This window comes from Vombatus ursinus, unplaced genomic scaffold (assembly GCF_900497805.2).
Source record: "Vombatus ursinus unplaced genomic scaffold, bare-nosed wombat genome assembly UNPS02014820.1, whole genome shotgun sequence".
NCBI classification, from domain to species: Eukaryota; Metazoa; Chordata; class Mammalia; order Diprotodontia; family Vombatidae; genus Vombatus; species Vombatus ursinus.
In genome coordinates, this window is record NW_020954598.1 from 25524480 (window position 1) to 25543844 (window position 19365).

The 19365-nt window shown below is 39.5% G+C and overlaps 1 protein-coding gene across 1 annotated transcript in view; it reads left to right on the forward strand.

Annotated features, from left to right (window-relative positions):
- The window catches only part of PRKAR2A (protein kinase cAMP-dependent type II regulatory subunit alpha), a 134678-nt gene extending 123374 nt beyond the window's left edge, over positions 1-11304 (forward strand). Inside the window, exons 10-11 of the mRNA XM_027837054.1 lie at positions 5838-5970; positions 6975-11304. Coding sequence (XP_027692855.1) covers positions 5838-5970; positions 6975-7108 — 267 coding nt within the window. The 3' untranslated portion in view covers positions 7109-11304. The remainder of the gene's footprint in view (positions 1-5837; positions 5971-6974) is intronic.
- The last annotated feature ends 8061 nt before the right edge of the window (positions 11305-19365 follow it).

Below are 19365 nucleotides of genomic sequence, written 5' to 3' on the forward strand. Positions count from 1 at the left end.
GTGCTAGATACTGGGGACACAAAAATAAAACCATCCGAGCCCTCCAGGAGCTTTTATTCTGTTAGAGGAAACGTGTACGTGTGGCTTGTCACAGAAGTCTTAGTGCACTTTTAAGTAATTCAAGGGGCTTCATCCTTTGTTTCTATCCCCACCAACCATCCTCTGAGGTGACCCGGGCTGTCTGACCCACTTTCTTATCCTTTGTCTCACATTTCTGGTTAAGATAGTTCCTTGTAGGGAAAGAGCCAACATGGTGGAATAAAGACAGGAACTGGCCTCAGCTCTCCCCCAAACCCCTCCAAATACCTTTAAAAAATGACTCTAAACAAATTCTAGAGCAGCAGAACCCACAAAAAGACAGAGTAAAACAAACTTCCAGCCCAAAACAACCTGGAAGGTTGACAGGAAAGGTCTGTTGCACCAGGCTGAGAGAGGAGCACAGGCTGAGCCAGCACAGCCCAGGCCCCAGCAAACCCAAAGAGGGCCTCAGGGGACTGAATCACTGGCAGCAATGGCAATTTCCAAACTTCTTAGCCCACAAATGCCAAAGACAACTTAGAAGGTCAGCAAGAAAGGTCTGTTAGGCCTGGGTGAGAGAGAAGCACAGTCCAACCCCGACCCAACACAGCCCCAGCACCTGCAAACCAGGAGCAGGTCTTGGGAGTGACCAAATCAGCAGCAACAGCAGTAGTGGCTCCTTCTGGAGCTGTCAGTGCACAGATGGTAAAGGGATCAAGCATCTGATCAGAAGGAGATTATAGGGGTCTCTTTGCTGGCACTGAGACAGGACTCTGTTGCTTTGCCCATTCTTGGATCTGGGTCGCAGTCCTGGGTGGCAGTCCTGGGGCAAGGAGGAACACTGGCATAGCCAAGCCTGTGGCAGCAGTAGAGAGGAGACCCTCCTCACAGTTCCAGGGCAGAAAAGAGTGTTTATGGTCACTCACAGGCCAGGAGAAGAGTAAACACCTCTCCTTAGATCATACCACCTTGGAAGAACTGAAAATTTACAGGTCCCTAGAAATATCTCTGAGAACAGCTGCACAAAACCCCTGAAGCTTGGGACAGTTTGCCCTCCACACTGGAAGCAGAGCCCTACCTTAACAAAGAGTTAAAGAGACAAGTAATAGACTGGAAAAATGAGCAAACAGCGGAGGGGGGAAAAAACTCTGACTGTAGAAACTTACTTTGGTGACGAGGAAGATCCAAACATGCACTCAGAAGAAGACAACAAAGTCAAAGCTCCTACGTCCAAAGCCTCCAAGAAAAATATGAATTGGTCTCAGGCCATGGAAGAGCTCAAAAAGAATTTTGAAAATCAAGTAAGAGAAATAGAGGAAAAATTGGGAAGAGAAATGAGAGTGATGCGAGAAAATCATAAATGAACAAGTCAACAGCTTGGTAAAGGAAATAGACCAGACCAAATGGCCAAAGAGGTCCAAAAAGCCAAAGAGGAGAACAGTGCCTTAGAAAGCAGAATTGGCCAAATGGAAAAGGAGGTCCAAAAGCTCACTAATTTCTTAAAAATTAGAATGGAGCAAATAGAAGCTAATGACTGTATAAGAAGTCAAGAAATTATAAAACAAAACCAAAAGAATGAAAAATAGAAGACAATGCAAAATATCTCATTGGAAAAACAACTAACCTGGAAAATAGATCTAGGAGAGAGAATTTTAAAATTATTGGACTACCAGACGGCCATGATTAAAAAAAAAAAAGACCCTAGACATCATCTTTCAAGAAATTATCAAGGAAAACTGCGCTGATATTTTGGAACCAGAGTGTAAAATAGAAATTGAAAGAATCCACCAATCTCCTTTTGAAAGAGATCCCAAAATGAAGACTCCCAGGAATATTATAGCCAAATTCCAGAGTTCCCAGGTCAAGTAAAAAATATTGCAAGCAGCCAGAAAGAAACAATTCAGATATTGTGGAACCACAATCAGGCTAGTACAAGATTTAGCAGCTTCTACATTAAAGGATCAGAGGGCTTAGAATATGATATTCCAGAGGGCAAAGGAACTAGTATTAAAACCAAGAATCACCTGCCCAGCAAAACTGGGGAAGAAATTGACATTCAGTGAGATAGAGGAATTTAATGCATTCTTGAAAAAAGACCAGAGCTAAATAGAAAATTTGACTTTTAAATACAGGACTCAAGAGAAGCATTGAAAGGGTGAACAGGAAGGAGAAATCATAAGGGACTTAATAAAGTTAAACTGTTTACATTCCTACATGGAAAGATGACATTTGCAACTCATAAGACCTTTCTCATTATTAGGGTAGCTAGAAGGAATATATGTAGACAGAGGGCACAGGTGTGATTTGCATATGAAGGGATGATATCTAAAAAATGAAATTAAGGATTGAGAGAGGAATATACTAGGAGAAAGAGAAGGGGAGAGGTAGAATGGGGTAAATCATCTCACATAGAAGAGACAAGAAAAAGCTTTTACAGTGAAGGGGAAGCGGGGGGAAGTGAGAGGGAATGAGTGAACTTTACTGTCATCAGAATTGGCTTAAACAGGCAATTGGGTATAGAAATCTATCTTACCCTACCGGAAAGTAGATGGGGGAGGGGATAAGGAAAAGGGGAGGTGGGTGAGATAGAAGACAAGGCAGATTGGGGGAGGGGGTAATCAGAAGCAAACACTTTTGAGGAGGGACAGGGTGAAAGGAGAGAATGTAATAAACAGGGCATAGAATAGGATGGCGGGAAATATCTTTTCTAAATTTCTTTTCTTTTGTATTCTAAAAGAATAATATTCTTTTCAGGGCAGCTAGGTGGTACAGTGGATAGAGCACCAGGCCTGGAATCAGGAAGACCTGAGTTCAAATCCAGCCTCAGACCAGACACTTGACACTTACTGGCTGTGTGACCTTGGGCAAGTCACTTAACCCCAATTGCCTCAAACCCACCCACCCCCCACCTCCCCCAGAAAAAATAATATTCTTTTAAAATATCTTTTTAAAAAGTCTTTCATAACATGACTGTTATGAAAGTGTTTTGCATGACTACACATGTATAACCTATATTGAATTACTTGCCTTCTCAATGAGTGGGGGGTGAGGAGGGAGGAAGGAAGAGAATTTGGAACTCAAAAATTTTTTTTAAAAATGTTTTAAAAGAATGTTTTTTTGCACATAGCTGGGGAAAAAGTACCAAATACAAAAAGTTAAAAAAAAAAAAGTAGTTCCTTGTATCCTTGTAGCTTGTCAAGGAGGCAGCTCTTCTTTGAGCTTTGCAGAAGAAAACATGAGAGAGAAGGAAGCTCTCCTCTCTAGTCAAAAGCTACACAGAAAGAAGTCCAGAACTCAACAGCAGTTGTGAGAAAGTTCACACCAGGGAAGAAGCCAATACAAGCCCTGGTAAACCAACATGCAGCCTGTGAGCACTGAAAAAGGATGAATGCCCAGGAATATATGATTAAACAGAAGAAAATATAAAACACAGTGAAGAAATAATCCCAAACAAAATGAGTAACACTGCAACAAGTAAAAGTAGAATTAAAGAGAAAAAATGTGGTTTGCCCAGAGAGATTACAAGAATGTCTGGAAGACATACAGCAAAAGATGAAAATTGAAATGAGAGCTCTGGAGGAGTTAAAAATGGAAGGAGAATTAAAAAAAACTTTGAACAGAAGGTGGAAAATCATACTCAAGTAATGGGCTCCTCAGTAAGCATTTATTAAGCACCAGCTATGTATCAGACACTGTGCTAAGTGCTACAAATACAAATAGTTATACAAAGAAAGGCAAAAGACAGTCGCTGCCCTCAAGAAGTCTAATTAGGGAGACAAGCAAACAAATATCTGCAAATAGTTTTATATACAGGGTAAATAAGAAATAATTAATAGAGGGAAGGCACTAGAATTAAGAAATTCTTAATTTGAGAAAGGCTTTCTGTAGAAGGTGGAGTTATGAATTAGTCCAGCCATTCATTCTGAAACGCATTTTTGGCACTATTCTCTAAAACTCATTAAATGGTATATACTCTTTGACCCAATGATATAACTACTAGGCAGAGTCCCAAAGAGATCGAAGATGGGTAAATGACCCATATGTACAAAAAATGTTTATAATTGCACTTTTTATTTTAGCAGAGAATTAAAAACAAAATGATTCCTCATCAGGGAGTGGTTGAACAAATTTTGGTATCTGAAACTAATGGAATTTTACTGTGATGTTTAAAAAAAAAATGAAGGGGATAGATTCAGGGAAACCTGGAAGGACTTGTATGAATTGATACAGAGTGATGTGAGGAGGACCAGGAGAATAATTGTTAAGAGTGGCTGCAACATTACAAAGTAAAAACTATGAAAGGCTTAAGAATTCTAATCAATGCAATAAGCAGTGATGAGTCTAGAAGACTAATCATGAATCATATTATCTATATTTTTACAGAGAAGTGATGAACTAAAGATGCAGAGTGATACATACATTCTGAGACAAGCCAACACATAGATTTGTTTTGTTTGACTATACTCATTTTGGAGGAAGGAGATTTACAGCAGAATTAGTGGGGTGGTTATAGAGATAACAGTAAAAAAGAAAGGACTATCAATGAAATGTTAAAAAAAAAAATACACAGAAGAAAAGAGAATGAAGTTCAGAAAGGAACACAGATAAACATGGCAGTGTTGGAACTGCCATGTTAAATACACCTTGACAAAACTAAAAAACAACCTTTTTTCTGTTCTTTGTATAAGGAAATGCTTGTGTTGGGTTTCGTCAAGGTCATTATGATAAAAATAATATAAGAGTTGTTTTTTGTTTTTTGTGGGAAGTATTGGGGGACCATGTACTAGTAACTAAGAGAATGAGGAAAGGCTGGAGGCAGGTTAAACAATTAAGAGGCTGTTACAGTAGTCCAGGTAAAAAGGTGAATAAAGAGAGAAGATGATGGATATGATATATTGTGAAGGTAGAACTGACAAGGTTTACCAAATGATTGGTTAAAGAGAAGTAAGAAGACAATGATAACAACTTTCAAACCTGGTCAACCAAAAGAATGCCGAAATAGGAGAGTTCAGAGGAGGGGTGGGTTTAAAGAAATATAATAATGAGTTCTGTTTTGGAAATGTTTGGTTTAAGATACCTATAGGATAGCCACTTCATAATGTTTGTTAGCCCCATATGCTTTGTGCTAATTAATAACAGCTTGTGATTGATTAATAACAGTCTTGAGTATGTTAAAAGCCTTGACTTGGCCCCATGTGAGTGTTGCTTAAGAAAGTTAAATTCTTGGGGCAGGTAGGTGGCGCAGTGGATAGAGCACCGACCCTGAACTCAGGAGGACCTGAGTTCAAATGTGGCCTCAGACCAAACACTTGACACTTACTAGCTGTGTGACCCTGGGCAAGTCACTTAACCCCAATTGCCTGGGGGAAAAAAAAGTTAAATTCTTAGCATAGCAAAGGGTCTCTTTGTGACCCTTTGTCAAGAAGGGTCTGTGTAATTTAGGTAGGGACAATTCAATTTATGTTCTTATATTTTTGCCCAGTCTTCAAATGGTCACCATCCACAAAGAATACCCTACCTTTTAGCCTACAAAATTCATACCAGAATACCTTTACAAGAGAGTCCTAACTACTGTGAGTAGCTGAGAAGCTACCCAAAACAAACTCCTTAGGCTTCAGAGGATGATCTGGCAAAAATTCCTTTGAACCTAATTGTTATCCAGTATAAATTATAATATATAATAGAAGTATAACTTTCTGTGTTATAGCTACTCAGTAATCACATTGAATACACTGTGTGCTATGAAAATGTTCATGTCCACAATTAAAATTTTCACAGTGTATTCAAAATGGTAACTGACTGTTCTCTGCCTGCTTTAGACAAATAAGGACACAGAGGATGAAGTGGAAATTGCCCGGTGTCAAAAAGGACAATATTTTGGAGAGCTCGCTCTTGTCACCAACAAACCCAGAGCAGCTTCTGCTTATGCAGTTGGCGATGTCAAATGCTTAGGTAAGGCATTTATTTTTATGCACTTTTTTTTTTTGTTTTTTTTTTTATCTTTTCTCAGGAGCTTCCTCTCATTTGTCTACTAACATTTAAGGCCAGAATTCAACATGGGATTCTATCATTTTGGTCTTCACAATTTCAGTCCTAAGAATGTGCCTAAGAATTTGCATTATATTATTACTCAAAGATGATCATGTACTCTTGGCAGGTGAATCACAATCTCCGTTAGATCTGCATTGTAGCTAAATCAGTACCTCGCTCCTCCATTGATCCTAGAGTGATCTGAGGCACCATGGGCACATGAATGCAGAACATAGTACAATGGAATGAACATTGCATTTTGCATCAGGGGACCAGGATTCAAATCCTGGCTCTCCTATTTAATACCTGCATGTGACCTTGGGAATATCACTTCTCTCTAGACTCCAATTTCCTTATCTGTATAATGAATATTAGATTAGACAATCTCCAAGGCCCTTTCCAACTCTAAACCTTGCTATAGTGATCTCTGCTATTTCCATGGTATTTAAGTTGTATCATACTTATTTTTCCCAAGTGTATAGTGTTACAAAAATTCTGTAAAACATGGATTTGAAATCCATTTAGCAAACATTTTTAAGTTCCTACTACATTTTAAGGCCATATTATGCTTCAAATTAAGACTACAAAGGTGAAAAACAACATGGCCCCTGCCTTCAAAGAGATTGCAGTATAATTGGAAGGGAGAGTTATTGAAAAGGGATCTGACATTACATTTTGTGTATGTGTGTGTATAACACAAAGTATAGTGTAATAGGAATAAAGGAGAGCCCCAGACAAATTGGTCTGAGAAAGTTTGAGAGATCACTTTCAGGAAATGTCATAGGAGAGGTGTGGCTAGGCCTCAGATTTTAATAACTAGAGATGAAGAATTGTGTTCCAGGGACTGAAATGTATAAGGAATGGTTTGCAGATATGCCATTATTTTAATCACTTATCCATTTGTTTCTCTCATGTTTTAAATGCAGTTATGGATGTCCAGGCATTTGAGAGGCTGCTTGGACCCTGCATGGACATTATGAAGAGGAATATTTCCAATTATGAAGAACAGCTGGTGAAAATGTTTGGTTCAAGCATGGACCTGAATGACCCAGGAATTTAGGCATAGCATCTCCCTTCTCCCCCGTGCCTTCTCAGTTTGACACAGAAACTCCTCCTGTCAACAACACAACATATAAGGAAAACAGACACTACAGAACAGTTCCTGCCGTTGCTGCTGCTGCTGTCTTGGGCATTTTAGAAAATGTGTCTCAGCATATTTGGATGGGTAGAGGCTCAATCTATGCCTCCACTTTGCTGCTGAAATTCCATTTATTAGACTTAATTTCATAATGTTTTTAACCCATTTTTCACACCTTTGGTTCAGAATGGCATGTCTCTCCAGCAATTTAAGTGCCTGATACAGAGTCCAAAGTGTAAAATCCTCTTTTTTTTTCTCTTGCTGCTGCTACTGCTATTGGCTATTCTTTTTTCTTTCTTTCTTTCTTTTTTTTTTTTAAAACAAACCTGTAGAAACTGGTTCTGTCCAGGTTCTGTCTTCCCAGGGAGAAAAGATTTACAGCCTCTGATCTCTTCCTTTGTCATTACTTCTGAGAATGTAAAAATCTGTTCTGAATTGTAGCTTTTAGATTTGAAATTTAAAATTACCTGGATATTTTTAAGTAACTCTCTTTAAAACATTATGGTACTGTGATGTTTGTGCTATCTACTGAAAGCTACACGTTACAGGTGATCCCAAGGCATTTGGATATTCTTTGAAGAGAGTACAATGCTGAAACATAGGTCATAGTCATAGGTCATTCATCAGTAAACTATGTGTTAAAGGAAGAAAGAAAGAGAAAAGGGAGGATCTGAGAGTTTGTTTTTTCAGCCTCCTATGGATGACAGAGCCAATTAAAAATAAAAGTTTCTCTCTACAGTTAGTACGACTAAATTGTCATCCATTTAGAACAAGGAGTCTGGAGATGTTATAGCTTTAACTTCTTAAAAAACTTCTCAATTAAGCTGCTGTCACCTTTTTGTTTCCAGTTGTCCACATCATCAGGTGGCAGTAATATTGCTGAGAAGTTGACCTGTTCCTCTGTAGGAGAGCCCTTTCTGTATTGCTCAGAGATATCTTATAGCTTAGCTGTTGAATGATCAGTTTTAAAATTCTTTTTAAAGAGGAAAAAGCTATTTTTTGTAACTTAAAAGTAAAAAATATTTCTGGACTCAAAGGAGTTCCCCTCACTTGCATTCTTTTAGAGTATTCTCTCACTCATCTAGACATTCCCAGATGTCAACTGTATTTGTTAGAGTTTTCAAAAAGTTGGGAACATTTACTATTTCAAGGAATTTTTTTTTTAAAACAAGGCTTTGTAATTGGGGAGTTCAGGATGTTTGGTGTTCTATTTGTCTTATTTAGGAGGTAATTTAAATTTGATGGAATACAACACCTCTTTAACTTTTAACATATATATATATCAAGTATAATTTTGAGTTCCCTTGATTGCTTGACATGCTTTGCAATAAGATTTTTTTCCATCAGAGTGATTGAGAATCTATCCTAAGGGGATCACAGAAGCAGCACCAAAATTACATAAAAATTATTAAATTTATAGCAAGGTAATAGTAGATCTAGAGGCTCTTCCCATTTTCCATTTTCTTTTGAGTTGTATGACTCACTGGGACCTGCCCAAGTGATTATGTATCTGGGGTTGTATAATTCTCATTGTGGATGATGATACTAGTAGAAGTGACCTAATTATTTACCTTTCATCACTGGTGAGCTAGTGCTCTGCCGTGGGCATATGGCCAGTATGGCTGACACCTCTGAAAAGCATGTCAGCATGTAGTTACCCCCCTATACACACACATACACGATGAACTTTCAGCCAGCAGCAATCCTTATTCATTCATCTTAAGGGGTTTTTTTGGTTAATTTTTTTTTTTTTGCTTTGGTTACATGAATTGGAAGCAGATTGAATCTTTTCTAAGGGCACTGTGTTAGCTCACAGCATAGTTCTCAGAATTGTGATCTGATTTATGATTTATGCTGGTGAAACAGGGATATAGCACTGTTCAAAGACATTTCATGTTTTGATGTTTTTCTGACTTCATTCTTTTCTGCAGTGTCTGTTTTGTATCAGATGAATCCAGAAAGCAACAGAAATGTCATTAATGTTTCCAAGGTTTTGCACCTTTTTTCTAATTTTTGGATCTTGAATTTTAAATGGCATGAACAGCAGTAGTTCTTTGCCACAGATAACTGGGATATTTGGCTATTTAAATAAATGAACTTGGTCTTTTAAAAGTAATAGAAGGTGCTGTAAAGAGAGTGTACATATATATATGTGTATATGTGTGTGTGTGTGTGTATATATATATATATATATATATATATATATATATATATATGTATTGTCAGAGCAGCCCTGACAAATTGATTTCCAAAATAAAAACAGAAATGAGGTGCTGTTTGTTAACCATGCATCTGTATCACTTAGGCTATCTAGCAAACTGCATGCTAGGGATAGATATGGATTATGTCAAGTAGTTTTAAGCCTTTCGTTCATAGATTAAATCTGTTCTATAAAGTCTCTTCCCAGTACCCCAGTCTTACTCACATAGTTGTGCCGTATGACTGTGGAACCCAATAGGTTTCAAGCCTTTTTCTGGGGTTCAGTTGTTCTAATTAAAAATGACATATGGCTCAGAAGACCGGATCCCTCTATTTTTATGGACAGTTGTGGGCCTATAGTTGAGCTTCAAGAGTGAATAAACAAGGATGTACATAACAGAGTACAGGGAAAGAATGGCAGCCACACTGGATTTTAAAGAACGTGAGGTTCTGAGGATGTACCTTTTGCAGTGGGGAAAAGTAAAGCTAAGCAACCCAGTTGTGTAGTTTTCTAAGTTATGCTGGTACATCAAAAGGACAGCGCCACTTTTATAGAGCTCCTTGGTATCTCCTATGTTCGGTGGGGGCTGCAAGCAACCAGTATGGAACAAAAGGAAGCTCCACCGTAGCCAGTTCTTTTAACCCCTTTATATTATACTCTCCCTTGGGAGAAGACTGATTCAAGCAGCCTTTCCAGGCCTTGCCATTTCCTTTGTACTGAGGGGAGAAGGGGCTTGATAACTTGGAAATATGGTTAGCAGTATTGATATGCATCTTCTGAGCCCAATTTTATTCCAATGACTTTGACTCTTCTTTTTAATCTCTGAAGGATGAATCTGTGTGGTTTTGTTTTCTGGATTGATGTTGCTCTGTGTTCTGTTTAAAAACAAAAAACAAAAAAAAAACTGCCATGGATCTTCAGAGATGATTGTGAAGAGAGCTCTGCAGTTGAGCATATTAATAATAGAACTCAGCAGCAAACTGGACAAGAGACCGTGTCCTTGAGGCTAAGAGAAACAATTTGTCCTGCTGATGCTCAGCTTGTGATTTTTGTGAAGTGAGTGAAGAAGAACTTTTCTAGGTCAGCAGCATCCTGGCTTATGATTTTTCTGTTTGATGTGCCAGCCCAGGGTTTTCGTAATGTATAAAAAGAAAAAAAAAGAATCCTGTCTCTTTTTTTTTTTAAAGTGCATTCTGCCCTGAGAAAAAGGGGAAAAAAAAACCCTTTGAAGTAACATCCTTCATGCTTTGTTTTCAGTTAGTTGATGTTGTAATTTTTCTTCTTAAATTGTATTTGTAACCAACCTTGCCAAAATATAAATTGTTTTGGTTTTTTTCACTCCACTTACCTATTGTTGTTCTTGCAGTTCTTACTGCTAATGGTCTTCAGTCAAGTCAATCATCTGTTGTACAGTCAGAGACCTTCCTGTTCGTTTTAATACTCTACAGGACTGTGTCTGTACTATAAAGATAGAAGAGGAAAGTTTCACTAACCTCATGGGAGACTTCCTGAAATCCATTTAGCCTGATTTTGGCTAAAAATGGATAACTAGGGTTTCTTCCTCCATTCACAGTAACAAAAAAAAAATCTAATTCAGCATAATTATGCTACCTCAAGGCTAAAAGTGCTTTAAGGGTATTTCACCTGAGTTTTAAACATTACATCAGAAATGTCTCATTGGATCTGTGAGATTCCCCACCCGAAGTAACTTAAAGGAGGGACCCTTTATTTTGGCCCATTTTAAACTAGTATTTGACTCTAAAAAGAAAGAGTTGTTCTATAGTATTCAGTCTATAAGTGACCATTTTTAAAGAGCCACCATCTACCACAAACAAGCTTTGGGTTTTAAAAGGGAAAGAACTCACCATCTCGGGTTTGCTTCATCTTTGATTAATAAATGCTGACATGTTGTGTCAAACTTGTGTTTGGTATTTTGTTCTCTGGACCTCTTTTTCCTCATCTGTAAAACAGGGAAGTTAGACTACATTAAGGGTGCTTAACCTCGCGTCCATGAACTTTGAAACATATTTTGGTAACTATTTCAACATAATTGGTTTCTTCTATAGTACCATGTATTTTATACATGTAGAAACGTTTTTCTAAGAAGGCTTCACCAGATTTCCAAAGGTATCCCTGACACCAAAAAGATTAAGACCCTTGCACTAGATCATCTCCTTGGTGACTTCCAACCCCTTTAAAGTTGGAATCCTTTTATTTCATAATGAATTACTTGCAAGATTTCATCTCCACAGAGGCTAGAACTCCTGAAAGGTAATTTACTCATTTGTGGGGGGAGGGAGGATGGAGTAATGCTTTGTTAATGGTATTATAATCACTGATAATCTCTGTGCACGAATGGCGTGGCTCTTAGTCTCATTATAATCTTGGACCTCTAAGTCCAACAGAAAACATGGATGATTTCATTAAGAAAGCTCCAGTCACTCATCTTCGTTGTGATGACTTTTCCGGTTTGCTATAAGACCTCACTTTATAATTTGGCCATATTAACAGATCAAGAGACCTGGTTTTGTTTGTTTTGTTTTGTTTTAGGCAATTGGGGTTAAGTGACATGCCCAGGGTCACACAGCTAGTAAGTGTCAAGTGTTTGGTCCCAGGCCGGATTTGAACTCAGGTCCTCCTGACTTCAGGGTCAGTGCTCTATCCACTGCGCCACCTAGCTGCCCCAAGAGGCCTGGTTTTGAATTGTTGTTACTATACTTACTATCAGTATGGCCGTGGACTAGTCACCTCCCCTTTCTGAGCCCTGATTTCCTCTGTAAAAATAAGTTGGTTGGACTAAACTGTCTCCAAGATCCTTTCCAGTTCCACCATATTTCATGACTTCAACAACTGCTCTAAACTAAGTACTATACTGGAGCTGATAGCAATCAGTATGATGATAACTAACATGCATTTAGAGATTCACTTTACTGTTAGGATTCAGATACTAGCTATGTGACCATGTCATAGTCACATTCCTTCTGAGCCTTAATTTCCTCTGTAAAAATGATTAAATAATTACAGTGAATTACAGAGTTAGAATGATATTACAGAAAAAGCCCTAGATTTGGAAACAGAAACCTAGCCCATTGTGATCTCAGGCAAGTCCCTTTCCTTCTTTGGGCCTCAACTTCCTCCATAAAATGAAGACAATAGGCTAAATCAGCTATAAAGCTCTTTATCCAAGCCCTAAGTCCTATGATCTATGATCCAGTAAAAAATATAATTGACTTATTTCTGTACTACTCATTATTAAAAGACTAAACAAAGTTAGTTCTGTAGTAGACCATTTTCCAGAGGCCTTATCATTCAGGCAGAAATGAAAGTTTTTTGGGTTCACCAGGAGAAACTTGGTCCTGAATCCTGTCATATTCACATTCCTTGGGCTAGGTTGGTTTTGAGGCTTCCAAATAAAAATGGTTGTTTCAATTTGCTACCAATTTTCTTTGCCACTTCTGCAAGGACTGTCCAGATGCCCTTCTCTCTGATATGAAGTAATAACAAACTGAAAGATACATCAGTCAGCAATTCATCCTTCCCTCAGAGAAATTGTTACTTCAAGCATTATCTTTTCATGTTGAAACAAGAAAATAGAAATTATTCCTCTTCACCTGAATATACAATCAACAATGTTTCAGCAAATCTAAACTTGTGCCATCAAGGAATCATAGCTAAAAACCAAAAATGTGTTTAGCAAGATTATTTAGTTAAGTCAGGGGTGGGGAACCTCCGGCCTCGAGGCCACAAATGGCCTTCTAGGTCCTTGGGTGTGGCCTCTTGCTGAATCCAAGTTTTACAGAACAAATCCTTTTATTAAGGGGATTTGTGCTATGAAGTTCGGATTCAGTCAAACGGCCACACTGAGGGCTACACATAGCCTCAAGGCTGTCTTTTCCACACACTCTCTTCCTTGTAGAGATCATTAAGTTAATGTTATAATCGGGAGTCATACACACATCCAGAGGGTTAGGGACACATACAGATATGAGTTGTGAGCTCTGGTTTCTCAGTAGCAGTGCACTTCAGAGGGCTTCTAGTTCAACCTGCATCTGAACACTAAGAATTCCCATATAATATATTGAAGATGTGGTCCCTAAACTTTTGTTAGAGGACCAATGAGGGTGCATCCACTACCACCAGAGACAGTCCATTTCTAATTGTTAGATTGTTACAATCTAAATGTGCTCCTTTGCAGATTTCCACTCATTACTCCTAGTTCTTCACCCTGGAGCCAGGCAGAACAAGAAAGACTTCTACCAGGTCTTTCAAATACTTGAAGACAACTATAATCCCCCACACCCACGTCTTCTCTAGGGGGGAAAAAACATTCCTAGTTACTCTGACTTAAAGGCATGAATTCAAGGCCCTTTACCATAATGATCCCCCTCCTGGGGTGGCTTTTCAAGTTTGTTGATGCCCTTCCTTAAATGTGGTACCCAGAACTGAATATAGTAATCTACATGTGGTCTGACCAGGGCAAAGTACAGGATCCATGTGCCAGGATTTAACCCGAGAAAGATAAGATTGTCATGTGATGGATGCTATCCACCAAAGTAATTTTGTGCATTTTCCATCCAAGATAGACCTCTATAGAAATTAATTGAGCATATTTCCCTTCATTTCCTGGAGTCTGAGAGTGAAAGCTTGGGGCAGAGCAAGGCAAGGCAGGAACAACAACCATTTATTAAATGCTGACATATGTGCCAGGTGCTGTACTAAGTGCTGGGGTAAAAAGAAAGCCCCTCCTCTTAAGGAGCCTACATTTCTAATAGGAAATCAATATATAACTGAGCTGAGAAGCAAGAGCTAAGGTGGGGGAGAGGGGATGGTGGTGAAGTCAGGAGGATCAGAAGCACTGTTGGGAGAGGAACAAAGCATGACAAGCCTGGCCCATCCTAGGAAAAGCTCACTAATGGGGCTAGATGACCAGCTTGGCAGAAGGATGTTCCCAGATGAGAAGGTTCCAGATAGTGAAGTTCAAGAGTGAGAAGGCAGTTGAGTCATGATGACCAACTATGGAGAATCAGAAACACCCGGTAGGGGAAGGGAATAAATGGAAATGCTCCATAATTACCCTTAAGCAGTTCAGAGTCTAAGTGCGACGGTGAGATGGGAATACACTGAAAAGAATAAAAAAAAATACACTGTTAAAGTGAATCAAGCACAACTATTCCGAGAGGTTTTAAATATCTACTCTCCAGTGATGGTATTCAGTTTGCCAAAGGAACAGCATTGTCTAGAAATCTATTATAGAAGAGGGCTACCAACCATGCCCCGCCCCCATCAAAGTTAGAAAAACAAAAAGGAAACAAGCTTACTGTATGGTAAACAGCTATTCCCAGCTAATCTCCTGTAGAGATGTAGGGACAGCTTTTGCTTCCAATTAATCTTCAGCTAACACCTGGAGTCTGGTGTTCATGGAAGAGTCTCTGATAGCTTTAACATCACCTCATGGTGCCTCTGAGGCCAGGGCCCCACAGTCAGCTACACCCTCAACCTCTTCTGATGTGCCTCTTATAAAGCAGTCAACTGCCTTTGGTTTAAATGCTCTGCTATAGCAGGAGCTCTCAAAATTCAAATTTACCAGGTTACCCCCAAGGCTAAATAGGTCCATCTTGTTATCTATATTCAAAGAATAAAACAAAAAGAAAGATTCATAAAGGAACTTGAGATCCAGTATCAGGTTTGCCTGAATAGCATGTAAGTCGATTACAATGTGCAAAAGGCCACCATAGCTGCCTTGGGGAGGACTCCCTCATTCCCAAGAAAGCCACAGAGGAGTTCCATACCACACATTCAGAAGAAAGAAGAAGAAATCAAATTGCTCTTCCTCTCTAATGAGAGGATAATTCTTCCTGGCTCATTAGCTAATCCTCTGATGCAGCCTCCTTCCTCTGCTGCTATCAAAGGGACCAAGGCATTACTAGCGTCCCAGAGTCCTTCAGCTCTAAGCACACGTGTCTTTAGAAGCAGCCAAGGTGATCTTAGCTTAGCTTCATATACGCTCTAATGTGGTTCAATCATTTTTCGGTTGTTTCCAACTCTTTGTGACTCCATTTTGGAGTTTTCTTGGCAAAGACACTGAAGTGGTTTGCCATTTCCTTCTCCAGTTCATTTTACAGATGAGGAAACTGAGTCAAGTAGGGTTAAGTGACTTGCCCGGGGTCACACAGCTAGTAAGTATCTGGGGTCAGATTTGAACTCAGGTCCTCCTGACTCCAAGCCCCATGTTCTATCACCTGTGTTGTCTAGCTGCCCCATGCTCTAATGGGGTATGCTCTTCTTTCCTTATACCACATTAGTATAAACTTGAAATCTCAGTTCCTTTTCTGCATGTACTTTCCTTGGGAGACAGAACATTCAGAATAAGAGAGGAATCTGGTTTCCCAGATTTCCAGGGATAGAAATGCCCAAAAAGCCAGGCTCATGACCAAAAAACCTAAGGTCATCTAGACTACAGAGCAAAAGACATGGTTTTCCAAGAGACCTTGTACATATGGCACGAAGTCAGTTGTTCAGTCATTTTAGTCATGTCCAACTCTTCATGACCCCATTTAGGGTTTTCTTAGCAAAGATACAGGAGTGGTTTGCCATTTCCTTCTCCAGTTCATTCTACAGATGAGGAAACTGAGCCAAACAGGGTTAAGTAACTCATCCAAGGTTACACATCTATTAAGTGTCCAAGGCCAGATTTGAACTTGGGTCTTCCTGACTCCAGGGCCGTTGCTCTATCCACTATACCACTTAGCTGCCCCAATGAACACAATATTTGATTCTAAACACACTAGCAGGCAGGTAACAAGCATTTATTAAGTTCTTAGTATGTGCTAAGTGCTAGGGATACAAATACAAGGAAAAAGACAGTCCCTGGCCTCAAGTTTACATTCTAAAGGGGGGAGATAACATATAAAAGGGAGCCAAAAAGGGAGGGTGAGTGGGAATAAGGGATGAAATGGAGGCAAGTTTTGTAGAGCATTGTTGGGGAGGGGACTGAAGCCTAGAAGGCTTAGGGCAGTCCCCCAAATGGAGGCCCTGGAAAGAAATCATCAATGAGAAAAGGGGGCCAGATTCTTAGGTGATCAGGCTCCAGGAGCTAAGGGAAGTTCCAGGTAGATGAGTAGGTGGATGAGTCATAGTGGCAAAGTCCTTAGAATCAGAAGTACAGGTAGAGAGGGGGATGCTCTCTGAATCATGGCTCTGTCCCAGCCTGTGCCCAAAATGGAGGGACCCAATCTACCAGATTTACCTGCTCACTCTATTTCCCAGTTCTAGAAGTAAGGCAGGGAACATGTAGCCTTTTGTGAGTTTGGTCAGTCCATATGACTGGCTCAAGACTGGCCCAGAGTAACAAATCCTAAATCTACTACACTTGGCAAAAGTGCCAAAAACATATTTTCTATCCATATAGTAGCATCCTCTATCTATACTGTTATATATATATTTTCTATCTACTTATCCATGTGTGTGTGTATATTGTCTCCTCCAATCAAATAAGCTCCTTGAGGGCAGGGACTGACCAATTTTTTTCTTTTGTATTCCCCAGCTCCTGGCAGAGTAAAAACATGTTGTTCAATTGTACTTATCCCATCTTCCTTGACTGGGATAGGGGAAGAGCACTTCCATCACTCAGGTTAAAACAGCAAGTTTGGGAGATGTCCAGGCCATACATAGGGTCAGGAAATATTTTAGCCAAGTCACACAAGGGCCCCTTGCTCTCTCACCTAGAGTATAAAATGTCAACCTGCACAACTTATGCCCAACTTGGGCCCTTAGGCTACTGACTACTGGCTCTCTGTTCAAAATGACGAGCAGTGAGCAATGCTGGTCACCAAGCACTAAGGGAGAAGAGGCATGACAGATATCGTCTCTTCTCCTCTTCAAAGGAATATGACGAGTGTTCCCTAGGTCATCTATGGTGGCCATCAAGAACGGGAAGATTAAAATGCAAAGTATAAGACTCAAACATTTATTCCTTCTAAAATTGCTCTCCTAGCAATTTGAAGGCACCCTCTCCCTACTTAGTGCAGATCTGTTCTTGCTCACACTGTGGTCTTATTGCTATTCTGGAAACTCCCTTCCCAGTAATTCTGCTTGTCCAGGCATGAGTAAGTAAGCCAAAATAATGGTGGTAAGAGAAGGACTGTAATAAGGGGAAGACACACCCTGCAAAGGAAAGGGAGGTAACTATGGTTTGGGTTTCAACAGGGTGGGCTGCCCTGCCCCAGCAACCCTTCCTACCTAAGGCCAAAGGATTCACAAGTTTTAACAACTTCTAACAAGTAGTAGGAAGAGCATATTGATTATAGGCTTTGGGTTGTTTTGTTTTTGGTTTTTTCTTCCCAGCATCTAGCACATTATACACAGGAGGTGCTCAGTAAAAATTCATTGAGTCAAATTGAATGAACAAATACTCAGCAAACAGTGGGATAGAGGTGAAATACAAAGAGATTTTTTATATGAGTTCCCAATGAGTTCTCATACTCTGGTCAGGGAAACGAGACATACACATGTGAGACACAGGACAGTATATACCAACTGAGAATCCAACATTAAGATTAATGTTAATGTTACTGAATTAATAAATTATCTAATATTGCTGGGCCCAGGGAGCTGGGGTTCTTATCCCATTCCCTTCTCCACTAAAAAGGACCCTCTCAACTCTGGACCTAGTCACACAATCCAAATCAGGTTCAATCCTGGGGAAATCTAATCTCTGATAAGAGAAGCTGGGCTCACATTCCTTGGCTAGTTATGTTCCCCATCCTGATACCCTAGGGAAAAAACAAATTGCTTAAGGCTCATATCTAGGGTCCCCCTAAACTGGGGAGTAGAAATGTAGTTTATGTAAAATATGAATCAGGTATGGGACAGGTATTTATTTCCTACACACAAAAATGATAAAAGACAAAAAAACTCACCACATACATGACAACAGTTACACTAAACAAGCGGTAATACTATTATTACACTCGTAGCCAGGAGGCTAATACTTAAAACCATCTCAATGTGGAATAGTTTACAAGGCTGCCAATTAGTCATTTCACATTTCACCTCAGCTCTGCTCTATCTCCCTAAAAGTCTGTGACTTTTGGAAAGCTGAGCCAGGGATTTAGATTTTTCCTCTTGCCAGTGGTCATCTTCTCCAAGAAGCATTGGAGTCACTGTTGAAAACTACTCCCTTTGTCACTAGGCAATTCCAACCAAAGAGCCTAGGACCACTCTTAAACTCCCAAGATGACCTCCAATCTAGGACACATCCATCTCAATACTGATACTCATTCACCTAAAACCGAGGATCAGGCTTGGCTAAGTAGGACATAAGATTTAGCTGATATATGCTCATTCAGAAATTTGCCCCAGAGTTGCATGATGTTACATGAAGGGTCAAAGAGAAGTACAGGGATAAACTCACAACCTTATGGAAGGTCTGCTAAATTATCAACTTTTCCTGTTCAATGACCATTAAGGGGGTTGCTTTGTCATCCCCAAACACAAGCTCTTTAGCACTGATTCATACATGGCAAAAGGTAATAGGTCTTTTCACCCTAAAGAACCAAATCCCTGCAGCAATGAATGAATCATGCATATGGCCAGAAGCTGGTAGGGAATATCCACATTTTCTCAAAACAAACCACAATATGAGTAGTATAGATCACAATGGATAAAGAAATTCAAAGAGATAGATTGGTATGGATTAGATTGACCAGAGAAAGTTGTTTTGGAAAACCCAAGTCTTGCTGGGTGGATGGGATTTGAAGGAGTGGGGTAGTTCCAGGAAAGAGGAATTGGATATGAAAAAAAAGACGTTGGTATGCCCCACTACTATACTACTATAACACTATAAACACTATAAAATTGTGCATACCTCTTGATCCAGCAATACCACTTCTAAGTCTCTATCCCAAAGAGATTATTAAAAAAGGAAAAAGGACCCACATCTACAAAAATATTTATAGCAGCTCTTTTTGTGGTGGCAAAG